Raw genomic sequence first — 22,198 nt, 5'->3', positions numbered from 1 at the left:
GTAACCGGTCGTCTCTCTCTTTCTCTTTCCCCTCCTATCACCTGCTCTTCGGTTTAAGACCCCGGCGGTCCCGCCTCGTTTCTCCACGCACGCGCGTAGTAACGCGACACCGCGTACTATTAAGCTCTCCATTAAACCTGTTCTCTGTTTTCTATTTTTTATTGCTTCCGCACGCTATTTGTTTTTACATAAAGTTGTTCAACCTATTAGAACCCCTCTGTTCTATCCCTTGTTGCCATCATGGTCATAGAAGATTGTTTGTGATGTAGCATGCCCTCTTCAACTCAAATTGCAACCAAGAGGGGTTTATAAAGAAATGAAGGTAGTTCTAACATGGCATTAATCTCATGTTTTGTAGAGGCACGAGATCAATATATAGCCCATGTATGAATTCAAGGGAAAAGTTTAGGACATGGAGCAATATGACTATAATTTAAATGTTGGCAAGAGAGTCACGTTGTGTGTGATTTGTTTTGCAATCACCTAATGTTGTAATAGTTGCAAACCTAAACATAAGGAAGGTGTAACCTCATTGAATCTTATGAATCACATGGTTGTTTGTAGAATTTCCTTTCGTCCAAGTTATGTGTGTTGACACTCAACCTTCAATTGTGGTAATGCGTTTCTTTAAGGAGAAGGTTGGGATCTTCATGGAAAAGCAATAGTTGGTAGTCCTTGGTGACATTCTATCAATGGTCCACAATCAAAATTGTAGACCTACCTGTGTTAGGCTATACATTGTAGAACGAGTGAAACTAAAAAGATCATCCTTAACATATGAATATTAGGTTAATGAAGTTAACGGGTCGTCTAGAGATACGATGAGCCCGAACGCAATAATTAATTCCATTTGTGAAGACGCATGAGGCTTTACGGCCAGGTGCGGGGCAGACTCGTGAAGATGCATAATTTTTCGAGTATTTGGGAAAAACAAGCATATGGGAGGCGATTTGATTTGCTATGAAGTGTAAGGTGTTAGGACCCATTGGCAGTAGAGAGAGAGAGAGGGAGAGAGAGAAAGAAAGAAAGAAAGATATACATACATATTAACGTCTTCTAAGACCAAAATTGGCGAGAGAGAGAGAGCCCAAGCATGGGTTTTCTCATGGTGGACTGTTGTTACTAATGAGAGAGTGTGAAAGCATTCAGCTGTGACCTGTGTGTGTGCGACGCGTCTATGGTTCCTGGACAGAGAGAGAGAGAGAGAGAGAGAGAGAGAGAGCAGAACACAGACAGACAGACATCAGACAGACCCGCCGTCCTCCGTCAGACATGGCAAAGAAAACGAACAAGGGAAATGACGAGGTTGTTTCTGATGATCAGTTGGAGGATACAACGGAGGATCACGAGGGAAGGTAAGAAAGAAAGCTACTTCTGCTTTTTTATTCTTGTTTCTCTGAATTTTTTATTTGTTTGCGATTTTCTAGCTGAAACTTGAACCAGAGTTAGAGAGAGTCATATTCTTCTTCTTTTCTAATTATCGCGCAAAGTTTCCTCGTTGGTGCATGAGATAATTAACAGTGATGAGATTCTCTCCTTCTTTCTTTGCTCTCACTCCATCGCCATGGTTATTCTTATTAGCAATAACAGGATTTTAATCTTCAATAACAGTAGCATGTGCATTTTTTGTTAACTTCTCAGTGTAATTTTTATTAGGGTTTCTTATTTAAATGGAGCACTAACAGTGACCTACTGAAAGAATCAGCTCCTAGACAAGAACATTGAACAAAAAAATCGTTTTGCATTTGATTTAATTTAACAGAATCAAAGTGACAGAGAAGAAAAGCAAAGACAAAGTGAAAATTATGAAGAAAAAGAAGGAGAAGGATGCCGATTTTGGTTTGCAAGAATCCAAGGAAGCTAATGTTGATGATATAGAAAAAAAAGAGAAAATGGGAAAGAAGAAAAAGAAGAAGAGAGATCGATGGGGTCAAATAATTGATGATACTGAGAACAGGCAAGAGTCACACGAAGTTACGGATAATGCTCAAGATACAATTGTAGATGATAACGATTCTAGAAGGTTAGTTTTTTTGAATTGAAAGGCAATGTCATGAACGTATGTCTTTTCAGGGTGTATGTGTGTTTGGAAAACAACACAGCGTTTTCCATGACTGATGACATTTCATATCGTCAAGCAGCGCTGAATCGGAGATAAAATTATAAATGATGATATTATATGTCTTATTTGATTGGAAAACTAGTAGTGACTTTTAAAAGAATCAGTTTCTAGAGGAGAACAATGAACCAAAAATCTGTTTTGCACTTGAATTAATTTAACAGAATTGAAGTGACAGAGCAGCAAAGCAAAGATAAAGAAAAGAAAAGCAAAGATAAAGAAAAGAAAAGCAAAGACAATGCAAAGATTCTGAAGAAAAGGAAGGAGAAGGATGTCCCAGTTGGTTTGCAAGAATCTGGGGAAGTTCACGTTGATGATATAGAAGAAAAAGAGATAATGGTGAAGAAAAAGAAGAAGAAAAGAGATCGATGGGGTCAAATAATTAATGATACTGAGAATGCGCAACAGACACATGAAGATATAGATAATACTGGAGATACAATTGTAGATGATAAAGACCCTCAAAGGTTAGTTTTCTTGATTTGAAGGGCAATGTAATGAATGTATATCATTTCAAGGGGTGTGTGTGTCTGTGTGTTTTGGAAAACATTACATTGACCTCCATGATCAAAGACATTTGATGTTTTCAAGGAGTGTTGGTATGGAAATAAAATTATAGATGGTGAAGAAGTTTCCTTGAACATGGGGATGCCATGAATGTATGTGTTTTGGAAAGAAAATTTCTATTAAAATTCGAGGAAATTTACTTCATCTTGCTTCTATATAATATATGTAAACATGTATTGAAGACTGAAAATTTCAAGTATGAGGAGAGGTACATGTATTTTTATTGATTTGTTTGGATCAATATGAATGTGAACTTTACAGGTTAGTTGCAATATATGGGGTTAATATGCATACTTTTATTTATCAGACATGCAGATGAATATGAAAGTAAAGCAATTTCTGTGGGGGGAATGCCATATGATACAACTGAGGAGAACATTTTGAATTATTTTTCTGAATGTGGTGAAATTGGTCGAATCATTTGTATGAAGTTTCCTGATACCCAGCGCTTCAGTGGTCTTGCCATCATCACTTTTAAGGTATAGGTTTCTGGTTACTTACATTTACTTAAATGAGCATTCTTAATTTCAAGGTATTTTATTATGTCTGATTCTTTTTGGTAAGTTTTCCAGTAAGTTTTTTTATGTCTAATTCTTTTTTATAAAGTTTCCCAAAACCAAAGGCAATCTTTAAAAGACATCCCCCCGTATATCAATATACACGAACCAAAGTATGACCTCACATACGTGCGATGTGTAGTTTGTCCGAGATAATCTTATACATAAAAAGAGAAATAGTTAATGAAATTAATTCGACTATCGACTATCGACTATAATCCTATCTGTAGACTGTAATGCAAGGAACTTCATTGGTTTTAGGAGTCCCGTTAACTCCAGAGATACCCCATTGAATGATGAAATTAATTCTTCTGCATATTAGGACGAGAGGAAAAAGCGGGGAGGTTGAAAAAGTAGATATTGTAGATAAGGAAATGATGTTTGTGAACTCTGTGGAATAAAAGGTCATTCTTAGAGAGTGTTCTATGCTGCGGCTCTTTACTATACCCATGCGTGGCACTTTATAAATAAGAAGTCATAATGAAGGTCCTTGTTATGTTGTTCATCTTCAGTGGCAATAGAAAAATCTAAGAAATACAATTCAAAGACAAGATGAGATATAATTCCACTTGGGTTGGTGGGCAAGGATCGAGATGCACCCAACCTCTCCAAGTATGGGCCAACTTGAGGCTAGAGAATTTCTAAAACGTTTGGCCGCTATAACCCTTAAGCAAAGGGGTAAAACCCCCCCAACCATTGAATATCTCTAATATGATACATGTGATAGAATGCCCCACAACAACATTCATTAATTGTGAAAAAAAGAAACTGTTTGAAATGATAGTATTCAAACCATTCATAACTACCAACTTATTACAGCAAGTTGTGTACTCGAACCTTCATGCCTAAAACAAAGTAAATCAGAGTAACTTGAACAGAATTTGTCAAAGATGAATGTAAGAGTAAAGTGATTGTAGAGTCTGATAGAGTCCTGGTTCTGGTTTTAGAATTTCTTTGTTTCTTTTCAAATGGAAGATTGGTGGCCGTCTGGGAGGGGGACATGTTAATGGCATTATAATGTTATAGTTAGGGTCAGAAGAGAGTAAACGCACATCAAGAATAGAGGGAGATCCAATGGAAAAGGCATCCAGAGTTGCTTTTTACCTCCCCTACCCCTCTTTACATTAAGAGTCATTTACAAACCGAAGGGATGTTATTTTAAGTTTCTTGATATTGTATATTTAGACAACCCTCACACTAAGTAGTAGCTTGGTGGGTTAGTAGATCATTGAGAGTGAATTCCCGCAACGACCATTCTCTTTGCTTCTTTCTTATTCCTTAATCAATACATAGGTTTTCTTGGTCCATAGTCTCTTCTTCTCTTATGTTAATCATTTCACACATGAGTGTGTTTCTTTGAGTGAGTGCACAAGGAGTAATTGCAGATCGTTGCTCATATGCTTGGAGTGGAATGTCGTGTTGGAGACATCATCACTACCCATGAGAACAAAAAGATAAACAACCTTTATTAAATGCAGAGAATTATACAAGGCCAAAATTTCAAGCCAAGATGAGAAGTTAATGGACATGTGCATATATTTCCAACATATGGACGCCAAAAAAACTTGTATGCAAGAGATTTGGGGATAGCTCATCTAATAAAACCTTGAGATTAGAAACTCCTAATTCAGATGAGCATACCCTCATATTTTGGAAAATATAGGGGTGAATACTCTCTAAATTTCTTGACTTGATTGTAATGTTAATTGGAGCAAACTATGTGTTTTGAGTCTTTAAATCCAATGAAGCAATGTTAACAATACCTGTTAAATGCAGGAAGCTAGTGCTGCATCTAAAGCACTTGGTTTTGATGGACATCACATGTAAGATTATCCATATTCTTTTATGGTGAAGGTCGGTCATCTTTAGCTTGTTTACTATTATTTTTCTAAGTAGTACAATCACCTTCTGTCTTTAGGGGTAACCGCTGCATCAAGGTTGAAAGTGCACTGAAAGAGAAGGTTGAAAAGCTTATACGTGAGCCACCAAAGAGGGAAGGAGATTCATTATCGGTTTATATTGGCAATCTTGATTGGAATGTGCAGAAAGTTGATATCAAGCGATTCTTGAAGGGTTGCAACATAGACAACGTCCGATTAGCAGTTGATAGAAAAACGGGCAATTTCCGTGGATATGGGCATGTTGATTTTTCAGATGATTTGTCGTTAGAGAAGGCTATCAAGATGGATCAGAAGGAGCTCCTTGGAAGACCAGTAAAGATTTCGTATGCTGTTACGAAGAGAGATTAAGGAGGGCCAAGAATATGTTGTCTGAACAAAAGAGCAGGGAATTAAACTGCATTTCATGCGTCTCAGGCTCGAAACGAAGAAGTAAGAGGCCTTACAATGTGCAAGGCTACTATACAAAATGTTTGTTCGTTTCTAAACATACAACAGGCCAGTGGTGGACATTTTTGCAGATTAAATGCTGGCCGCAAAAACAATTTTGACGTTAGCGCAACTTATTTTGATGAGTGTATTTTGTTCTAATTGAATGATTCAGATATGTAGATGATATCAAACATCATATAGTGCAACAACTAATCACAATCAGAACAGCATACAATTATGCCAATACTTGGTGTAGAATAACAATAAGACAGAAATAAACTGATTAATGGTTTTTTATCAGTAAACTCAATCTACAATTGCGTTTAGAATAGTTTACATCGTGACAACAGTCATCCATAAACATACAAGAGTTACTTAATTCTTTGTCTAACATGATATGTTCCAATTCCTCACTAGGAAACTTAGACATTTAGGAGTGGCCTATATAATTGATTGATTTATAAGTCAATGTCAATATCTTCCGTGACCATGTCACCAATGTGATCTATGTGAAGCCACATACTGATATGAGAAGGAAGTTACTGTATGTAACCAATAGTCTATTGCAGTTTGTTCATTTAGTATATATGCTACACCCAAAACGATAAATCTTTTAGTTCACATAAAAAAATCCATTGATGGCATACTAATTTACAAATGTTACAAATGTGTTTTTGAGAGATTCAATGAGATATACTACTCTCGGCCTAGACGACTAGATACTACGAATGCAAAGCTGATTTCATTGTTGGATTAACCAACAAGTTGTAAGGTTTCCTGAAGTGTAAGGTTCCTGAATTCTTTGATTAATCTAACCTTTAGTAATACAGACTAGCTTACAGTTATGTTTGTCTCAAGAGTAAGCTCAAATCCACTTAAATGTTTTTTTAAACTTGTCAAATTTCCAAGCATTGATCACATATTGCTTACAAGGGGGTGACACCATCATCAAGCTGTTTCTCATCTCATATTTGTGTAGTGATCTGATAAGGCTTATTATTACTGGTTGCTAACATATTGCTCTTAGCTATTATGTTAGAGCTGACACTAGACAACATTGTCAATGCTTCATCATTCCTCATACTACCCACACAAGGTACAGATATATCTTGCTCTGTTTCACTACCTTGTGACTCGTCGTCACTAACCGCGGCAGGATCCTTCGAAGGATGTTTAATCTCTTCCACATTCAGAGCAGAAGACTCATTTCCTCCCAATATACCTGTCTTTGGGGACCTATCCTTGACATTCATGTTGGATACATGCTTCCCACTACCTAGAAGCCCTTGCTTGTAGAGTGCATTGAGATGATGGAAATAAGGGCAAGTGTTGGCATTTTCGGACCTCGTCTTCTTACTCTCTTTAGCTTTCTTGAAGTATTTGTTGATGTTCTCCCATTTTTCTTTGCATCGTTTCGGTGGGCGATTGAATCCTTGCGAACCCATCTCGGCCGAGATCTCTTCCCAGAGGAAGGCCTTTGACCCAGGCTCATGGAACCTCTTGTTGAGCTTAGTCCTGAGCTTGATCAATGCCAAGACCTCAAGTGTCGGCCATCTCTTTGTACCATGTGTCAAGCCTGGGACTTCCTTCTTATTCAAATCATGTGAGGCCTCAGATTCTTGTGACACCCTAACATTGTGTGCAGTAGTAGTAAGTCTACTAGACTTAACCTTAGGAGCTGTTGCAGCATAATCAATAGTACTAAAGGGCACCAATGTATCTGGTTGTTGTTGATCTTGGTGGGTGCTTACACATGGGGCATGTACGACAATGTTGTCAGGAATGGGAGGTATATAATTGAATGACACATTTGCATTGGAGAGATTGATTAAGCCTTGTTCATGTGCCGCGGCTTTGTGAAGGAACTCGATCAATGAGGAGTCTCGCGATGCCGAGACGACGATTTCCCGCACCCTCATGTCGTGTTCTACGATCAACCTCGCCATCTCTTGCCTCTTCAATGCCTCCTCCCTCGCCACTCTTTCTTCATCCCTCCTCTCCAGAGCCTCCAGGAACTTCTGTTGCATCTCCTCTTGCTTCTCTACAAGCCTCTCCATTGCATCATGGAAGAACAGGAGGTACTCTTTCATGGCCAATATCTTCCTCTCCTTTCTTTTGCTCACCCTGTTCATCTCCTCCTCCTGCACCTCCACCTCCTCCTTCTTCTTGTGCAGCTTGTGCTTCTTCTTTGAGGAAGGGGAAGAATTCGATGCAGGTAGTTCAACTCCGAGACTAGGGTTGCTAGTTTGTTGGTGTTGAGAATATCGAGTACCCTGTGGCCTCCGCATATTGTTGTTGTTATGATCGGATTCATGGTCATTTTCCGATGGCAGGGAGCGATGGTTAACCCTAGGTGTAGTGGTGGTAGTAGTAGTAGTCTGATCGAATCTAGGGTTACTATGTTCCAGCCAATCATGGTCTGTTGCCACGACTCCTGATGATGGCTTATGAATTGTGTGGGGATTTAGATTCAGCCGAGAATCATTGAAGGGGCCAGGTGGGGCATCATTATCATTACTGATAATGCCCCATCTGTTGCTGTTACAAATACTACCACTACTATGCTTCATCACAGGATTATTCACCATCGCTAATGCAGTAGTAGAGATTGGATGATCCTTAGTACTTCCTAGACCATCATCTGATTTACAAATATATGATCCCCTTTCATCATCTCCATGCTCCCCTGCACCAACAGCTTTACAAAAAAGAAGAAGAAGCTAATTAGTTACAGTTTCATCCTCATTGACACCCACAACAAAATAAATCTATTGCATATAGAAATAAACCATTAATTCATCCGTTGTTATTAATATAACCTCACAACGAAGAAGAAGAAGATGATGATGATGAAGAAGAAGTGTATAAAATTTGGAACTACTTATTTCAGTATCTAGTTTTGTTTTACCAAACAAAAAGGAAGTAATGAATTGGTAATGAATTGAAGTTTAATTATGTGAAAAACTGTACTTAAAACCCATCTAAAAAGGAAAGAAGGAGAGAGATATTGAAGTCAATCAAGTATTCGTGAAATGAGCAGAGCCATGTAGGTGTTATATACCGGGCAGATTAGTGGCCAGCGCTGAATGATGTCCAGGAGCCGGATCAATCGACATGAATGGAAATCAAAGGATTTTAATGAAAAGAGATGCTGATGATCAAGAATTATATTATTCAAAGGATGACAAGATAATTGGGTGTGATTTTTACGAGGTAATTTAGATGATCAATATTTACAATCAGATTAGAGGGCGTATATGTTTTTTATTTTAACGCTAGTTATCATGAATTAGGTCATGATAAAGTGCGTAACTCAATAGTGGTAATGCAAACATTGCTCTCTCTCTCTCTCTCTCTCTCTCTCTCTCTCTCTCTCTCTCTCTCTCTCTCTCTCTTTAATTGTCAAGATTAAGTGAAAAAGGAGAGGTGGTTATATTGATGCCAACTTTACATACATAAATACATCATCCTAAACATTACAAAATTGTAACAATATAATGAATATACAATTCACACACATAAATAAAGTTTGTTGTTTCAATAAGTCGATTGGGCAATGATGCTAAAACAATTGCCCCCCCCCCCCCCTTCTCTTCAAATTCGATGGGAATCTCGGCACACTCATGGACCGAAGTTAAAAATTCTTCTCGCCGAATCTACCATCAAATTATGAGGAAACGGTGTCATCATGGCCGGTCGCTATTAGTGCCTTGGCTGTGCCACATGACTCATGAGTGACCACTTTCATGAAGGTGATGCATGTGGAGGTTAGTTAGTAACTTTGTTGTTAAGAAATACTGGCAACATGTGTCTTAATTATGGGAGCTTGTGAATTATGTATGGTTATATTGAGCTTTTCCAATATTGATCAGTTCATGACCATGTATGCATGTTAGACACTATAAATTTGACGTTGTGTGGACCTACCGTTATTGTCATATTATAATGATATGTCCAAGTTATAGCTCGTGGCCATGAAAGTTAATCTTCCTTTTATGTTGTTGTGGTGGCTAGCACATGCACGACTACACTATCATTTGAGGTCTTCATTGAGAACATGTTGCAACATGCGGGTTTGACTTGGTGCCAATTTTCCTTATATTATTATATATGCATTCCACCCACACACACACACACACACACACACACACACACACACAAGTGCTAACATGAACTTTAATGTGGCCAATATGATGTATAATATTGCGACATTATCTATAATCTAACTATCCACATTGAATATAACGCATAAACGATCCCAAACTTTTATTATTTGAATGTAATCCCGTGTTTGATATATGCCTAGATATCGATGAATACTAGGTATAAACCAACAAACTACAAGTACAATGTATGAGTCACTTGGTAAACTTTGACATATATTGTGTGTCTTTGTAGAATAAACATACAAAATACAAATTTACAATGGTTCTAGTTATAGAGTGGCTATGTCACTAAAACATTGTTAAATATGTCGGTTATGTGTGAAGGTCAAGTATCTGGAAATGCAACATCATTTGTTGTTATAGAATTGAACCTTGATTAATGTTTTGTATGGGAGAGGAGCTCTCCTCAAGTGGAGGTAGGACACTCAAATAATTTAGAAGTTGAGATGTTGCATTGATTTTTAAGCATACCACGTGCATTCAATTTAAAGGATTTTAAATGTACACCTGAATCTATCATATTAACGCACCTTTGCCAACCCACCCAAAGGATAATTTTTATTTTTCCAATAATTCAAGGAATTAAAGAGAGGCCATTCTTAATATAATTAGGAAATAATTAGATGTTTGTGCATTGCCACTTTAAAGTTGCCTTCCATCAATTCATTCGCATACCTATTTTTAACATAAACTACACCATAGTTTCCATTACCAATGCAATAAGCAAATACAAACCTATAATGGTACATTTTAGTGGCGGATATCCCCCCTTATGTCAAAATTGAAATGAACCTCCACCTATGGAGGGAACAACCATCACGGGGGTATATATTGCCATTCCATTTTGTCATTTCTCTCCACAAAAACTAGCAAACATTTCTCTCCACAATTCATTCACATACCTTTGTCCTCACTTTCAAGTATAAGCAAACAATGAGATGGGAATCACCACTACAAAGTTGCCATTTGTTCTTTAATCCCTTGTAGTATTTTAGCAATATAGTGATAGAATATTTCGAATGGAAATAAAGCATAGTAGTAATTCTCCTATGAAAATTTGATCTTTAATTAGTCTTTTGGACTGATGCTAGGTCCCCACTAAAAACCTCCTTTTTCAGTACCATTTTCTAATGTCGTGATAACATATCACGATTTTCATGCGCATTTCCTAATGAAAGTCATGAAAGTTTGAAAAAACAACCAATCACTAGCTAAGTAGGGTTTGAAGTTTTAGATAACATTAAATAAAAGACGTATAATGCTCAAATACATAGAAGACTTATGCCAGTTAGAATTAAGAATTCTTAGTTCGTGAAAGAACTTTGTTTACTTTTTGAAAGTAAAAAAAGTATCAATTGTAATTTCATAAATCTCAACCTATATATTTTGAAAATAAACTAACTCCCTTGTAGTGAAAATGATCCTTTTCCCGAGGTTGCGAATTTCAACCAATTCAAGCTTCAAATTTATATGTATTCCTAAATTTGTTAATGTAGGAGGGATGATAAATTTAGCAGTCATTAAGAAATCAAAGCCTCACATTTGAGATTTTTTTTAACCATATTTAATAAGAGAAGGGGATATTTATCTACCACACATGGTTTTTTAGAGTTTATCTTGGTATGGCATTTTCATACTAAGTCCATGTACTTATGTTGATTCACGATGATGTCAAATCATTATATGATTTTTTGACAAACGTTTCCTCGTTGTTTTTACATGATTAGAAAGTAGGATCAATATATTCTTCTACAAGTTTTTTTTACATTGGCCTCTAACAAAACATCTATTTTAAATAAGGTGACAATATTATGGGTAGACAAAGTTTCTTGCTAACAACTAACATGTGCGACGAGAGGTTGTGCACTTGTGGATTGAGAACCCCACAAGGTCACCCACACAGGTCATATTTATTTGTTTTATTCATAAGGTGACATTGTAAGGCAAGACGATGGACATTTCAAAGCATGTGTTTATTTCATTTGCATGAATATGCCAAATTAAGAAAATTTATATAATGATTCCAATCTTATGATGGCATGAAGAAAATGGGCAATTATAATACCATTGAATTTTGATTTTTTTTGCATGTGTAGGGTGGTTGGTAGCTAGAAAATGGGAGTAAAATATTACAAAACCATCTAAATTTCTTCCCATTTTCATATCAAGTGATCTTAAAAATTCATTTATGAATTGCTATCATTTTCAACATGATGCATTGTTTGAAGCAATGAAAACACAAGGCATTGTAGCTTTGAGTTTCCTCTCGACTAAGTGGAAAATGTTGGGCCTCCACTTCAAGGAAGTCATCCATAGACATTCAAATGTATCTGGATGTTATGGCAACTCACTTTTTCATGTCATCGATCCAATTACTTTTTCCAATATAATGTTGTGCACATATTGTTGACATGTAAAACTCTGTGATAGTTGTCTTTGTGGTGTCAACACTAGTAACGTTTTTCACATTAGCATTTTCTTTTGTAAAGTATGTTGTTCATAGGTATACCGTATGCCAACACTCATAAATGCCAAACTTATGCTAATTTATCTTTCGTAAAGTGTCAAAAATTGGATGAGTATTTCCACTCAAACTCTATGATTTATAATGTAAATCTAAATGGAAATATTCAATATTGCCATGTAAATTTTACATGGCAAGTGCCATTTTAGAGGTTACAAGTGACAAGAAGTAAGGAGGTCATGACATCTTTGATGCAACAAGTTCACCAACTTGCTTTAGTATGTAAGTAGTTGAAAGCAAATGTTTAAGTACTTGCGACATGAGTAGCCTCTCATACATCTGCATTGCGTTCCAAAGTGGGACTATGAGGGCCTAAGTTCAATTTGTTTGAGAAATTTGATTAATTATGCTTAAGATGTTTGTAAATAAAATTTGATTGATTATCTAGCTCCACCCTCCATCATATCCAACAAATCATGCCTAGGTGGTTCTCTTCACACAAACAATTTTGAGTTGCTTTGTGTTGTAGCTCAAAAAAATCTCCGAAGCTACAAGTTTTTTTTGATATTTACAACTCAAAATTGGAAACATGTGTAGTGAATATTGAACGTCATTGCTCAATATGTAGTTCTAAGACTTGATAATAACAAAGAAGGTTCTTGTCTAGGTTCTACTTATGCTTTAAAATATTGTAAAATTGCAATAAATAGTGGATGGGGTAATATTGGTCTTTGTGATTATTTTGAAAGTGGTCATTTAGATTATGTGAATGATATATTTGATTTGTGGAAGATCCTAAGACTTTGGAGGGGACACTAAGGTTTGCAACTCATAATAATCATGAATTTTTGAGTTCACGTAGATATAATTAGAACTTTCCTCTTGTAGCACTGGTAGTGCTAGTTTTGCTTTGTTTGATGAGATAGTATGGGGTCGATTAAGGTTCATCATTTTATTTAAGGGCCTTTGTCTACATTTCAAAAGCAACACTTAAGAGAGATTAATCTTTACATCTACCATGGGGGAGTTGGTAAATATTGTTTGTGGAGAAATTGTTCACCGTTGAAGTAAGTTGGAAAATCTCAAGGGTTGCCTTGATTTGGTGCAAGAGTTTCTCAATTGGTTGAAGTTCATAAATTTTTGAGGTTACAATAGATACTCCTTTGGAGCATGACTATATGTTAAAGCCCACCATTGACTTTGGAGATGCCTTTACATTATGTTTTTTAGTTTGGTAGCTCATATTTAACCTCCAAAGACGTCCTAGAATAACAAGGGATGCAAGTAAAACGATTCAAGAAACATAAAAATAAACTTTTGGATTTTAGATGGATGAAAGATATGAAGTGGTTTGGAAAATTGGATAGATCACATTTGCTTCACGTTGCATCCTTAGATTCGTTGGTGGATAAGGTTTTTTTGTAACATAACTCGGACAAAATGTGGAGGCTCACATTTCACATATTATATTATATATGACGCACCAAGCTACAAAACCATCTTCTTCCCTTTATGGGAAAATTGCACTCATTGCTAAATACTAGAGCTTGTCTCTTTGTCCACCATTCACACCACTACTTCCATAGAACTTAGCGCATATTCTCTTCAACGTGAGATGGGGCAATTTTTTGCACCAACTTGGTTGTCTTATTGGTACATGATGGATATTGAGAGGTTCAATGCATGTTTGGTGCTATTTATAGGTCGTTGACGCCAATCAATGATCACCCACATGTTCTCTTATTACTGTCTTAGGCTCATAATGGACATCGATCATAAACTTGTGCATTGTTTATATTGGTCTTTGATGGATGTTGATGTGGTAACTAAATTTATTTATTGCTATATTTAAGTTTGCCACCCTTATTGATCATCACTCGGGCAATGACGGGGCAACCATATATTGCTAATGTGCATCCATATTTTGCACCACTTTTGTTATGATATTGGTACACGATAGACATTGAAAAATGAATATTTGGTTCTATTCACATGCATATGTCAACATGTTAATTGTCCCTTGGTTTGTAACAAACTCATGGGACGAAGTTCAACAAATATACCTAAACATGAAAGGAGGATTGTCTCCCTCGTTCTATATTATATGCATACTAGAGAGTTTCCCATGTCTATCTTCAACATTGTACTACATATTTATTCTTAATTATATATTATATGTAAAATTAATGTTGTCATGAGTTTCACATAAGCAAAGTAATTAAGGTCAAACAATAACCTCTCTATTGGACCCCTTCAACCTCTATTTACTTGTGGTTCTAATAGTTAAATAAATTGAAATGTGTTCTAGGCTCACAAAGTGTATTCTCTTGGCTTCACTAAGTCTTTTTTATTTTTGTATTAATTGTATCCCTTGTGAATATGCGTTCAAGGTTCACGACATTGTATCTCCTCAACCTTCTTGAATCTTGTTTACTTTCAAATTGCTCTTGTGAAGAAACATAAAAACATCATGGTTTGCATTCTCGCATGGCCCTACACATATTGAGTCCAATCTAATTGTTTTAAATTCATCCAAAATGAAGTATTGATGAGCCATATGAATGATTATGATCATCATTTTTTTAAATTTTTTTTCCAAAAAAAGATACTATGCCCTAAGGCTTTACATACAAGCATAATGTGTGTAGATATCACATGCTTGACAATGGTATGTAAAGACCGTTGATGTGGAAAGATAGCATTCGCCCCGGATACTATCCATATTATTTTGTTTCCTTGCAAAAGCACAAGAGGATATGTAGAGAATGGCCAAGATAAAGAATCATTGAATTATGTTCAGTTTATGCAATATCAAGGTAATGTGGAATTGGGTTTTGTGAAGAAACTCTTAATTTTGTTGACCATTTGCAAATGGAGGGGTTTAATATGATTACATTTTCTGGTATGTTGAAAGCATGTGGCAACATGGGAGATATATAGAAAGGGAACAACTTCCATGTTCAAATGTCCTCACAAAACATGGAGGTCACAGAAACAAGTGCCCTTATTGAGAAGTATGGTTGAAGCTTAACAAGTATTTGCCACAAGAAGTCTTTTTGAATGGTCTAGTTTAAGTTTGAGATATGCTTGAAACGTAGAAACTATGCAGAAAACATTTAGCAAAATTATGGTTTCAAATATCATCTCATGGAATGCACTCAAAAGAGGCTATAGAGACTATGGATATGTAGAGGAGGTGTTGTATTAGTTTTGAACAGATGCAAGACAATATATGTATATTGTTTCCTTTAATTTTAATACCAATGGAGGATATTTTTTATGGAAAAAAACAAAAGAAAAAAAGATAGCATTCGCCCCATGATCTAATGGATATAGAAGGTATGTGATGATCCAAAAGGCTGGCTGGGGCATATTTTTGAGGTCTAGCATCATGCCAATCATTTCCTTTTTTAAGCGCATGGTCTTTTTCACACATATCAATTGAATATAGACTTCATTGAGTAAGAGACCAACATAGATTAAGTAGGTGATGTGTGCACATTCAAAATGCCCCATGTGTGGTTGAATTATGGTTACTTTAGTTACTACATGGAAGTGAAAAAACTATATTATTGTATGAACATGTACCATTCGAGGAAAAAGCAAAATGGGTTGAAACAAACTACATCTCATGTGCGAGTATTTTTTAATGTGATAATTACATAATTGTGATAAGTAGATCAGTGATAAAATAACAATATTCTACAAGTCTTTGAGTTTACATATTGAATTAAGATACAAGAATTAAAGCCATGAATGCTACAGATATGGTCCTCCACATGCATTGCATCTTCATGAAACATGAGAAGTTACTTTGCAAGTCATGTGTGACCAAGAGATGTGTCATGTTTACACAAATGACAGTCACTTCTACAAGAATTCCATGAAGTATGCAACATCATAATCATAGTTTGTCAACTCTAATTGTGCCGTTGTACTCAAGATGTAGTAATACCAAAGTTTCATTGATATGCACTTCATGGATATAATGAAATATTGAACATAAATTACGATGACCTCCACGATTCACACTGACATTATGGTACCCATAAGGATTTTAACATTCTATGCAAGACCAAAACCTAAGGTCATTAGAAGAATCATATATGTATATTATATTACAATGTGAAACTATTATTCCTGGCGTTCTCACAAGCCAATGTTAATATAGAAGTAGTAATGATCATGACATGCTAAATGTTGATAAGCCAAATATTACTAGTTCTCATATAATTTTTCCAAAGAATTTCAAAGTTTAATGGCAAAACAATTTTCAATTGAATAAAGTATAAAGATATTGAAGTGATAATTTTGTCAATTTAATCATTACTCCGACGCAAGCTAGGAGTTTTACTTAGATTTTCCTTTAAATGCCTCTCTCACACACATCATCACATGTATATTCACTTTGTAAATTGTCCTACACACATGTATATATCAGCTCATTTTCATGCTTGAAAAGGAAGTTGTGTTCCATTGCAACAATAATTGTATTAAAAACAAGAAACAAAAGTGAGAGTGCTAAAAAGTTTGGTTCTTAAGAAACGTGCATACAATATCTTTATTCGCATCATGGTAAGGTCATGATGTAACATACTGACCAATTTTGTAGTTTAGGCTTCGATTAAAGCTTTCCCAAATCCATTTAATGCCACGTGGGGCATGCATAGATTGAAATAATTTTTTCTCATTTACTTTTAAGTCCTCAAAATATCCTCAAAATTGTGATAATTATGTATCCTCATATCCTCAAAATATTAATATATAAAGTGTTTACAATTGTGTTTCCTTACATATTTGCCACAATAAATTTAGATGATATTCATAATTGAAGTAGGATTAAGGTTAGGTGTAAAGGGGACCTATCCATTTACATTAGTTTGAAAAACGATTAGTTTCCTTGTAAGTGAGGAATGATTCTTTCCATTTCTAATCAATGACCATGTATAGTAATAAAATTTATTTCTAACTAGAGTACCTTTAGGCCATCCTTCACTTTGAAATGTTGACATGTTTACTAAAAATGTTAATAAATAAATTCTTATCTTCATTGAAGGTTGAGTTTACTTTGGTATTGATAAAAGAAATGTCTTATTGAATGATATGCCAATTTTTCTTCCTAAAAAATGATTGTTGCAAATACGTTGGACACTAGAACACTCAAGGATAAAAGATTCAATCATCATCACTATCGAGATAATAAGAAATTCAAATGTATAAACATAAAGACATTTTTCCAAACGTTAGAAAGTAGAAAAAATGCAAGTCAATGAAGTGAATAAGAAGATTGTGGAAAACGCTATAACTTCTTCATCCCAACTCCATATTTGAGCAAGAAAAGATTTGTTAAATCACTAATATGCTAAATGATATGTATGCAGAATCCCATTTCTTCTTATGAGATGGATGGAGTCATTAAAACAAGTGGGGGGAGGGATGCTCTTATGTATGCATTCGGAAGAAGTCTGTTTCTTCTTATGTTATGGATGGTGTCATTGTTCTTCAAATCTTGCATTCAAGATGTGATTTTCATGTTCGAACACATCTGAGTTAAAAGAAAGGAAAAGGGTTTGAAACATGATCTTGTGATCACTAATATGCTAAATGATATGTATGCAGAGTCCCATTTCTTCTTATGAGATGGATGGCGTCATTGAAACAAGTTGGGGGGGGGGGGGGGATGCTCTTATGTATTCATTCGGAATAAGTCTGTTTCTTCTTATGTGATGGATGGTGTCATTGTTCTTCAAATCTTGCATTCAAGATGTGATTTTCATGTTCGAGCACATCAGAGTTAAAAGAAAGGAAAAGAAATCCATATTGCCATTGCTCAGCTAGGTATAAACTTGAATATGCTCATTAGAAGCACTATTGATTTGTATGCAACATGTGGAAGTTTATCATATGCATATAAATTGTTCGATGGGTTGAGATTCCTTAAGGTGGGTATTGATCACATGGCTTTACATGATGGCATGTTCATACATGTTGGAATCATGGATCGAGGCATACAAAATGACCTCTATACCATTATGCTTTGCTTGAGTTTTACGTTGAATATGGAAAATAAAGGATGCTTGGTCATTGTAAATGTGGTGGTATATTGGATGCACGTGATGACCCAAAGGTGGTATTTGGATATGTTGAATATGAACATGATGAGGAAGATTGATTTGGTTTGAACATATCCAAATTCATGGTATGTTTCAACTATTGAGGAAGTGTTCAATCAAGTCTATTAAACGAAGGATTCATGGCTAGCTATTGTCTTACACAAGAGGGGTTGGGAAGGATAATCACTTCATTTCCATCATTTTGTATTTTGTAGCTGATATGTTTTTTAAAACTAATGGAAGGATATGTTTTCTTAATAGATAATATTTTTTGTTAAAAAGTCAACATGTACTTTTGAACGATATTTTGGATGTCAAAATGAGAGCTACAAAATAGAAATAATAATAACAACATAAGTGGTGTCAAAGAGGAGAACTAGGTCTATACGTGGATATTTTGTAAAAATCGTAAATGCCCCCCCTACCACCGATGTCCCATACCGCTGGATATTAGGATGACTAACCCGCACCACCGGTGTCTAAGACAACAACGTTTCGACGTAATGTTCTTATGAGGGTAGCTAAACCCCATATTTATAACTCGTCCTAGGCTCCTTGAATAAATGTGCCTTTCTAAAAGACTCTCCATTAATTGGTTGTCAAGACCATGATAGTGCATGCACCTATCATTCTTCCTATCCAATCACATTAGGGAACATACCCTTCACTTATAAATATTAATGACCTACCCTCACGTACGTTATGTGTACATAACAAAATAGGAGAGAGAAATGATGAATAGAAAGGATTGAGGATGGGGATTCTTAGAGAAAGAAAGATGAGTTTAGAAGAGTCTTAGTAAAAGGAAGGGGGAGTGATTATTATTCTTATTAGTGACTAAAACACTTTAATGTGTGGACTTATCTAGAGTCTAAGGAGTTCGTATTCTCTTTATAATAGTGATTTATAGTGTTTGTTTCTTCTCCATCTTTTCTCTATAACTTGTGATCATTAGCTTCAATTAGTAAGGACTTTGGTTTACATTCCTCCTCTAAGATTATCATGCAACTTGTAAATGATATAGACCAAACTTTATCTCTAAAAAAATTCATTAACTCAAAACTTTTGGAAGGTTTTAAGGAAAAGACCATGCTTAAGTAATTGGGAAGGCTTGCATCTTGATGGTCTCTTTAATTATCCTTTCAAGGTTTAAAACACATGTTAAACATCCACCACATACACATTGATATTAGATTTGAATCTTCATAGATGAGGACAATATTGATTTATATCGGTTTTGTTGTTTAAAGGTTTCGTCAAAGGTAACAAATGTCTACCTATCAAATATTTTGTCCCTTTACCTGGACATCGACAATTCTTTCATTAATAACAACTCTAGAATAGAGTCACAAATCTTAATTTGAATGTTTAAATATGTATTTACTAAATGGATGGGTTTAACTTAGTAATGGTTACATTAGTACAAATGATTTAGATGTTTACTATCTACGAAGGAAACTTACTAAAGAGTTTGCTTGTTGTAATACAATGGTGACTTATGCTATATGAATAATCAAAACTGTGTTTTTACCATGGGTAACAATCCGACCACATGTGTACAAAATGTGTTGACATGCACACATGCAAAAACCCAATGTACCATAATGAATAGAAACAAACACATGCAAATATATTAATAGCAATTATGATAACTAGTAACACTTGTTGGCATCATCAAGAGCGACTATTTTAGGGAATAAAATAACTGTGAATAAGAAATCTAAGATCGTATCCTTTCCCACTCAATATTTACTGAACTCTTACAGTGAGATGATTGCAGCTCATCCCCATCCAATATCTCTATCCCCATGTTGCATAAATTGCAATAACAATCACAAACATATGAGCAATGCCAAAGGAAATCAAATTTAACAAATTGATGCACTCCAAGATTGACCAACTTTTGAAGTGTTCCTCTTATATTTTATTTTTACTTTCGATGAATGGATAAATACCCCATTTTTGTTGTAAACCAATTGTCTTATGGGGCAATTTTGGTCTTAGAAGACGTTAATATATATATATATATATATTTCTTATCACCCAAACTTGCAAATATATCCCCCAATAAGTTAAATGTCATTCAAACCAATATCCTAAATACCAAATGTTTGGGGAAAATGTTGTTTTTATGAGCACCCCAAAGAAGTCCCATGAAAAGTGAGGATGGTGAAAATTACATTAACACTATCTAGCTAGCTATAGAGAATTTTTTATTGGATCCTTTGGTATTGTCATATTTGTAAAACATTAGGGTTCAAAAAAAATTGTTATAATAGATCAATTGTGTGCTGGTGGTGTCAAAAGAATAAAGATGAAGAAATGACACTCTCAAAGATTTCTACGTAACCTAGTCCTGGAAGCAAATCAATAGTCTAAGCCATTTATTATCTTCTCTTAAAGATCTGCTACTAAGTTTGGTCAACAAAACATATTGTAAAATATTTTATTTGAATTTTGATTTGAAACAACATTTGTTGTAAATTAAAACTATTGTCTAATAAAGTTATTGAAACTCATTGTATTGAGGTGTAAGTGACTTTGGAAGATGACAATACAAGTGGCAAAAGTAGAGTAGTTTGGGGAATATAATTATCCTTTGTAATTGAACTATATCTCCACTAATTAGATCTTTGGGATATTGTTGAGAAAGATGATGAATTCACCATGTTAATTGTGTAAAAGAGACTAGTGGAAGCTACTGAAATAGAGGAGGTGCTGAAGAATCTTATAATCACAAATGAACGTTAGTTGACCAATGTTAAGAAGAAATGGACATGTGAGTTTGAAATGAAAGATTTAGGAGAGTTACGGTGTTTTCTTGGTTTAAAGTCATGAAATATCTTGATGGTTTTATACTATGTCAAAGAAGGTTTATGTCATAAAGGTCAAAATAATTATATATGTATGATTCGAAACTAGTTAAATGACCTAAGGAAAAAATCTTGGGTAGAAAAAGTACTCATAATTGAAGATGCATATATCGGCAAATAGTAGGAAAATTGTTTACCTTATCATTTCAAGACTAAATATTGCATGTTGTTAGTATAGGCAGTAAATTTATGCAAGCATCTAAGCAGCATGCACTTGTGGTTGTGAGATATGTTGAAGCCACAATGTGTTGAAGAAAGTTAGGACTTCATGACATAAATGTGTGCTTGGAGGGAATGTTAGTGTTTAGGGATTACATAAATATTTGCAAGCATATGTTTGTGATCTATAAAATATATATTAAAAGAGAGTTTTGTCATGACAGAAATCAAGGCCTCGTTTGTCTACAATGGGCTATAACCCAAAGATATAGTGGTAACTAATATATAAATTTATTAAATGGCATGACATGTGCAAGTACAAGATAAATAGCATGGGAGAAATAGTATCATACTATTGATAGTATGAGATAAACATGATATACTTATCTAATGATAACATGGCCCATTCTATTATCTATACTATCTATCAAGTATTAAAACCGTAACTAGTAGAAGTCAATGATCTCTTGCTAAAAAGCATTAAAGACCAAACAACTTATGTTGCCTACAATACTGATTTTATATTCATCCTAAAACTCTTCCCTTTTTTGGCTAAAACTCTAGAATTGTCTCTAAATCCTAACATTTTTCTATCCCATGTCCTATACTAAGGGAAGTATGAAGTCAAATAGATTTGAGAAGATTCTTAAATTATTTCTATCTTATGTTCTATACTATGGAACTATGAAGTCAAATAGATGTGATTGAGAAGACCTGTCACCTGAACATTCTTACATTCTGAGAGTTCTTTTAAGGATTACAAGCAATTCGAGATTCCGAGAATCTGTTTACTATTAGGTTTACAAAAGGAGGATGATAGATGAGGCTTCTGAAATAACATTTAGCAAAA

The 22,198-nt window shown here is 35.0% G+C and overlaps 2 protein-coding genes across 2 annotated transcripts; one reads left to right on the top strand and one right to left on the bottom strand.

Annotated features, from left to right (window-relative positions):
- Positions 1–1,220: 1,220 nt before the first annotated feature.
- Positions 1,221–5,775, top strand: PHIP1 (phragmoplastin interacting protein 1). Its single transcript, XM_087332717.1, has 6 exons — positions 1,221–1,355; positions 1,763–2,023; positions 2,284–2,586; positions 2,994–3,165; positions 5,020–5,066; positions 5,162–5,775. The coding sequence occupies exons 1-6, from the start codon at positions 1,273–1,275 to the stop codon at positions 5,490–5,492; spliced, it is 1,197 nt and encodes a 398-aa protein (XP_087188843.1). The 5' UTR covers positions 1,221–1,272; the 3' UTR covers positions 5,493–5,775.
- A 581-nt stretch (positions 5,776–6,356) lies between these two features.
- LOC147869743 (uncharacterized) lies at positions 6,357–8,885 on the bottom strand. Its single transcript, XM_087332706.1, has 2 exons — positions 8,635–8,885; positions 6,357–8,271 (listed from the first exon to the last, which is right to left on the bottom strand). The coding sequence occupies exons 1-2, from the start codon at positions 8,687–8,689 to the stop codon at positions 6,539–6,541; spliced, it is 1,788 nt and encodes a 595-aa protein (XP_087188832.1). The 5' UTR covers positions 8,690–8,885; the 3' UTR covers positions 6,357–6,538.
- Between the last annotated feature and the right edge of the window lie 13,313 nt (positions 8,886–22,198).

Source organism: Azolla caroliniana, unplaced genomic scaffold (assembly GCF_043228905.1).
Source record: "Azolla caroliniana isolate FFs.n. ecotype wild unplaced genomic scaffold, voAzoCaro1.0.p SCAF_1, whole genome shotgun sequence".
NCBI classification, from domain to species: domain Eukaryota; kingdom Viridiplantae; phylum Streptophyta; class Polypodiopsida; order Salviniales; family Salviniaceae; genus Azolla; species Azolla caroliniana.
The sequence above is the reverse complement of the archived record's forward strand: the minus strand, read 5'-3'. Positions and strand labels throughout refer to the sequence as shown.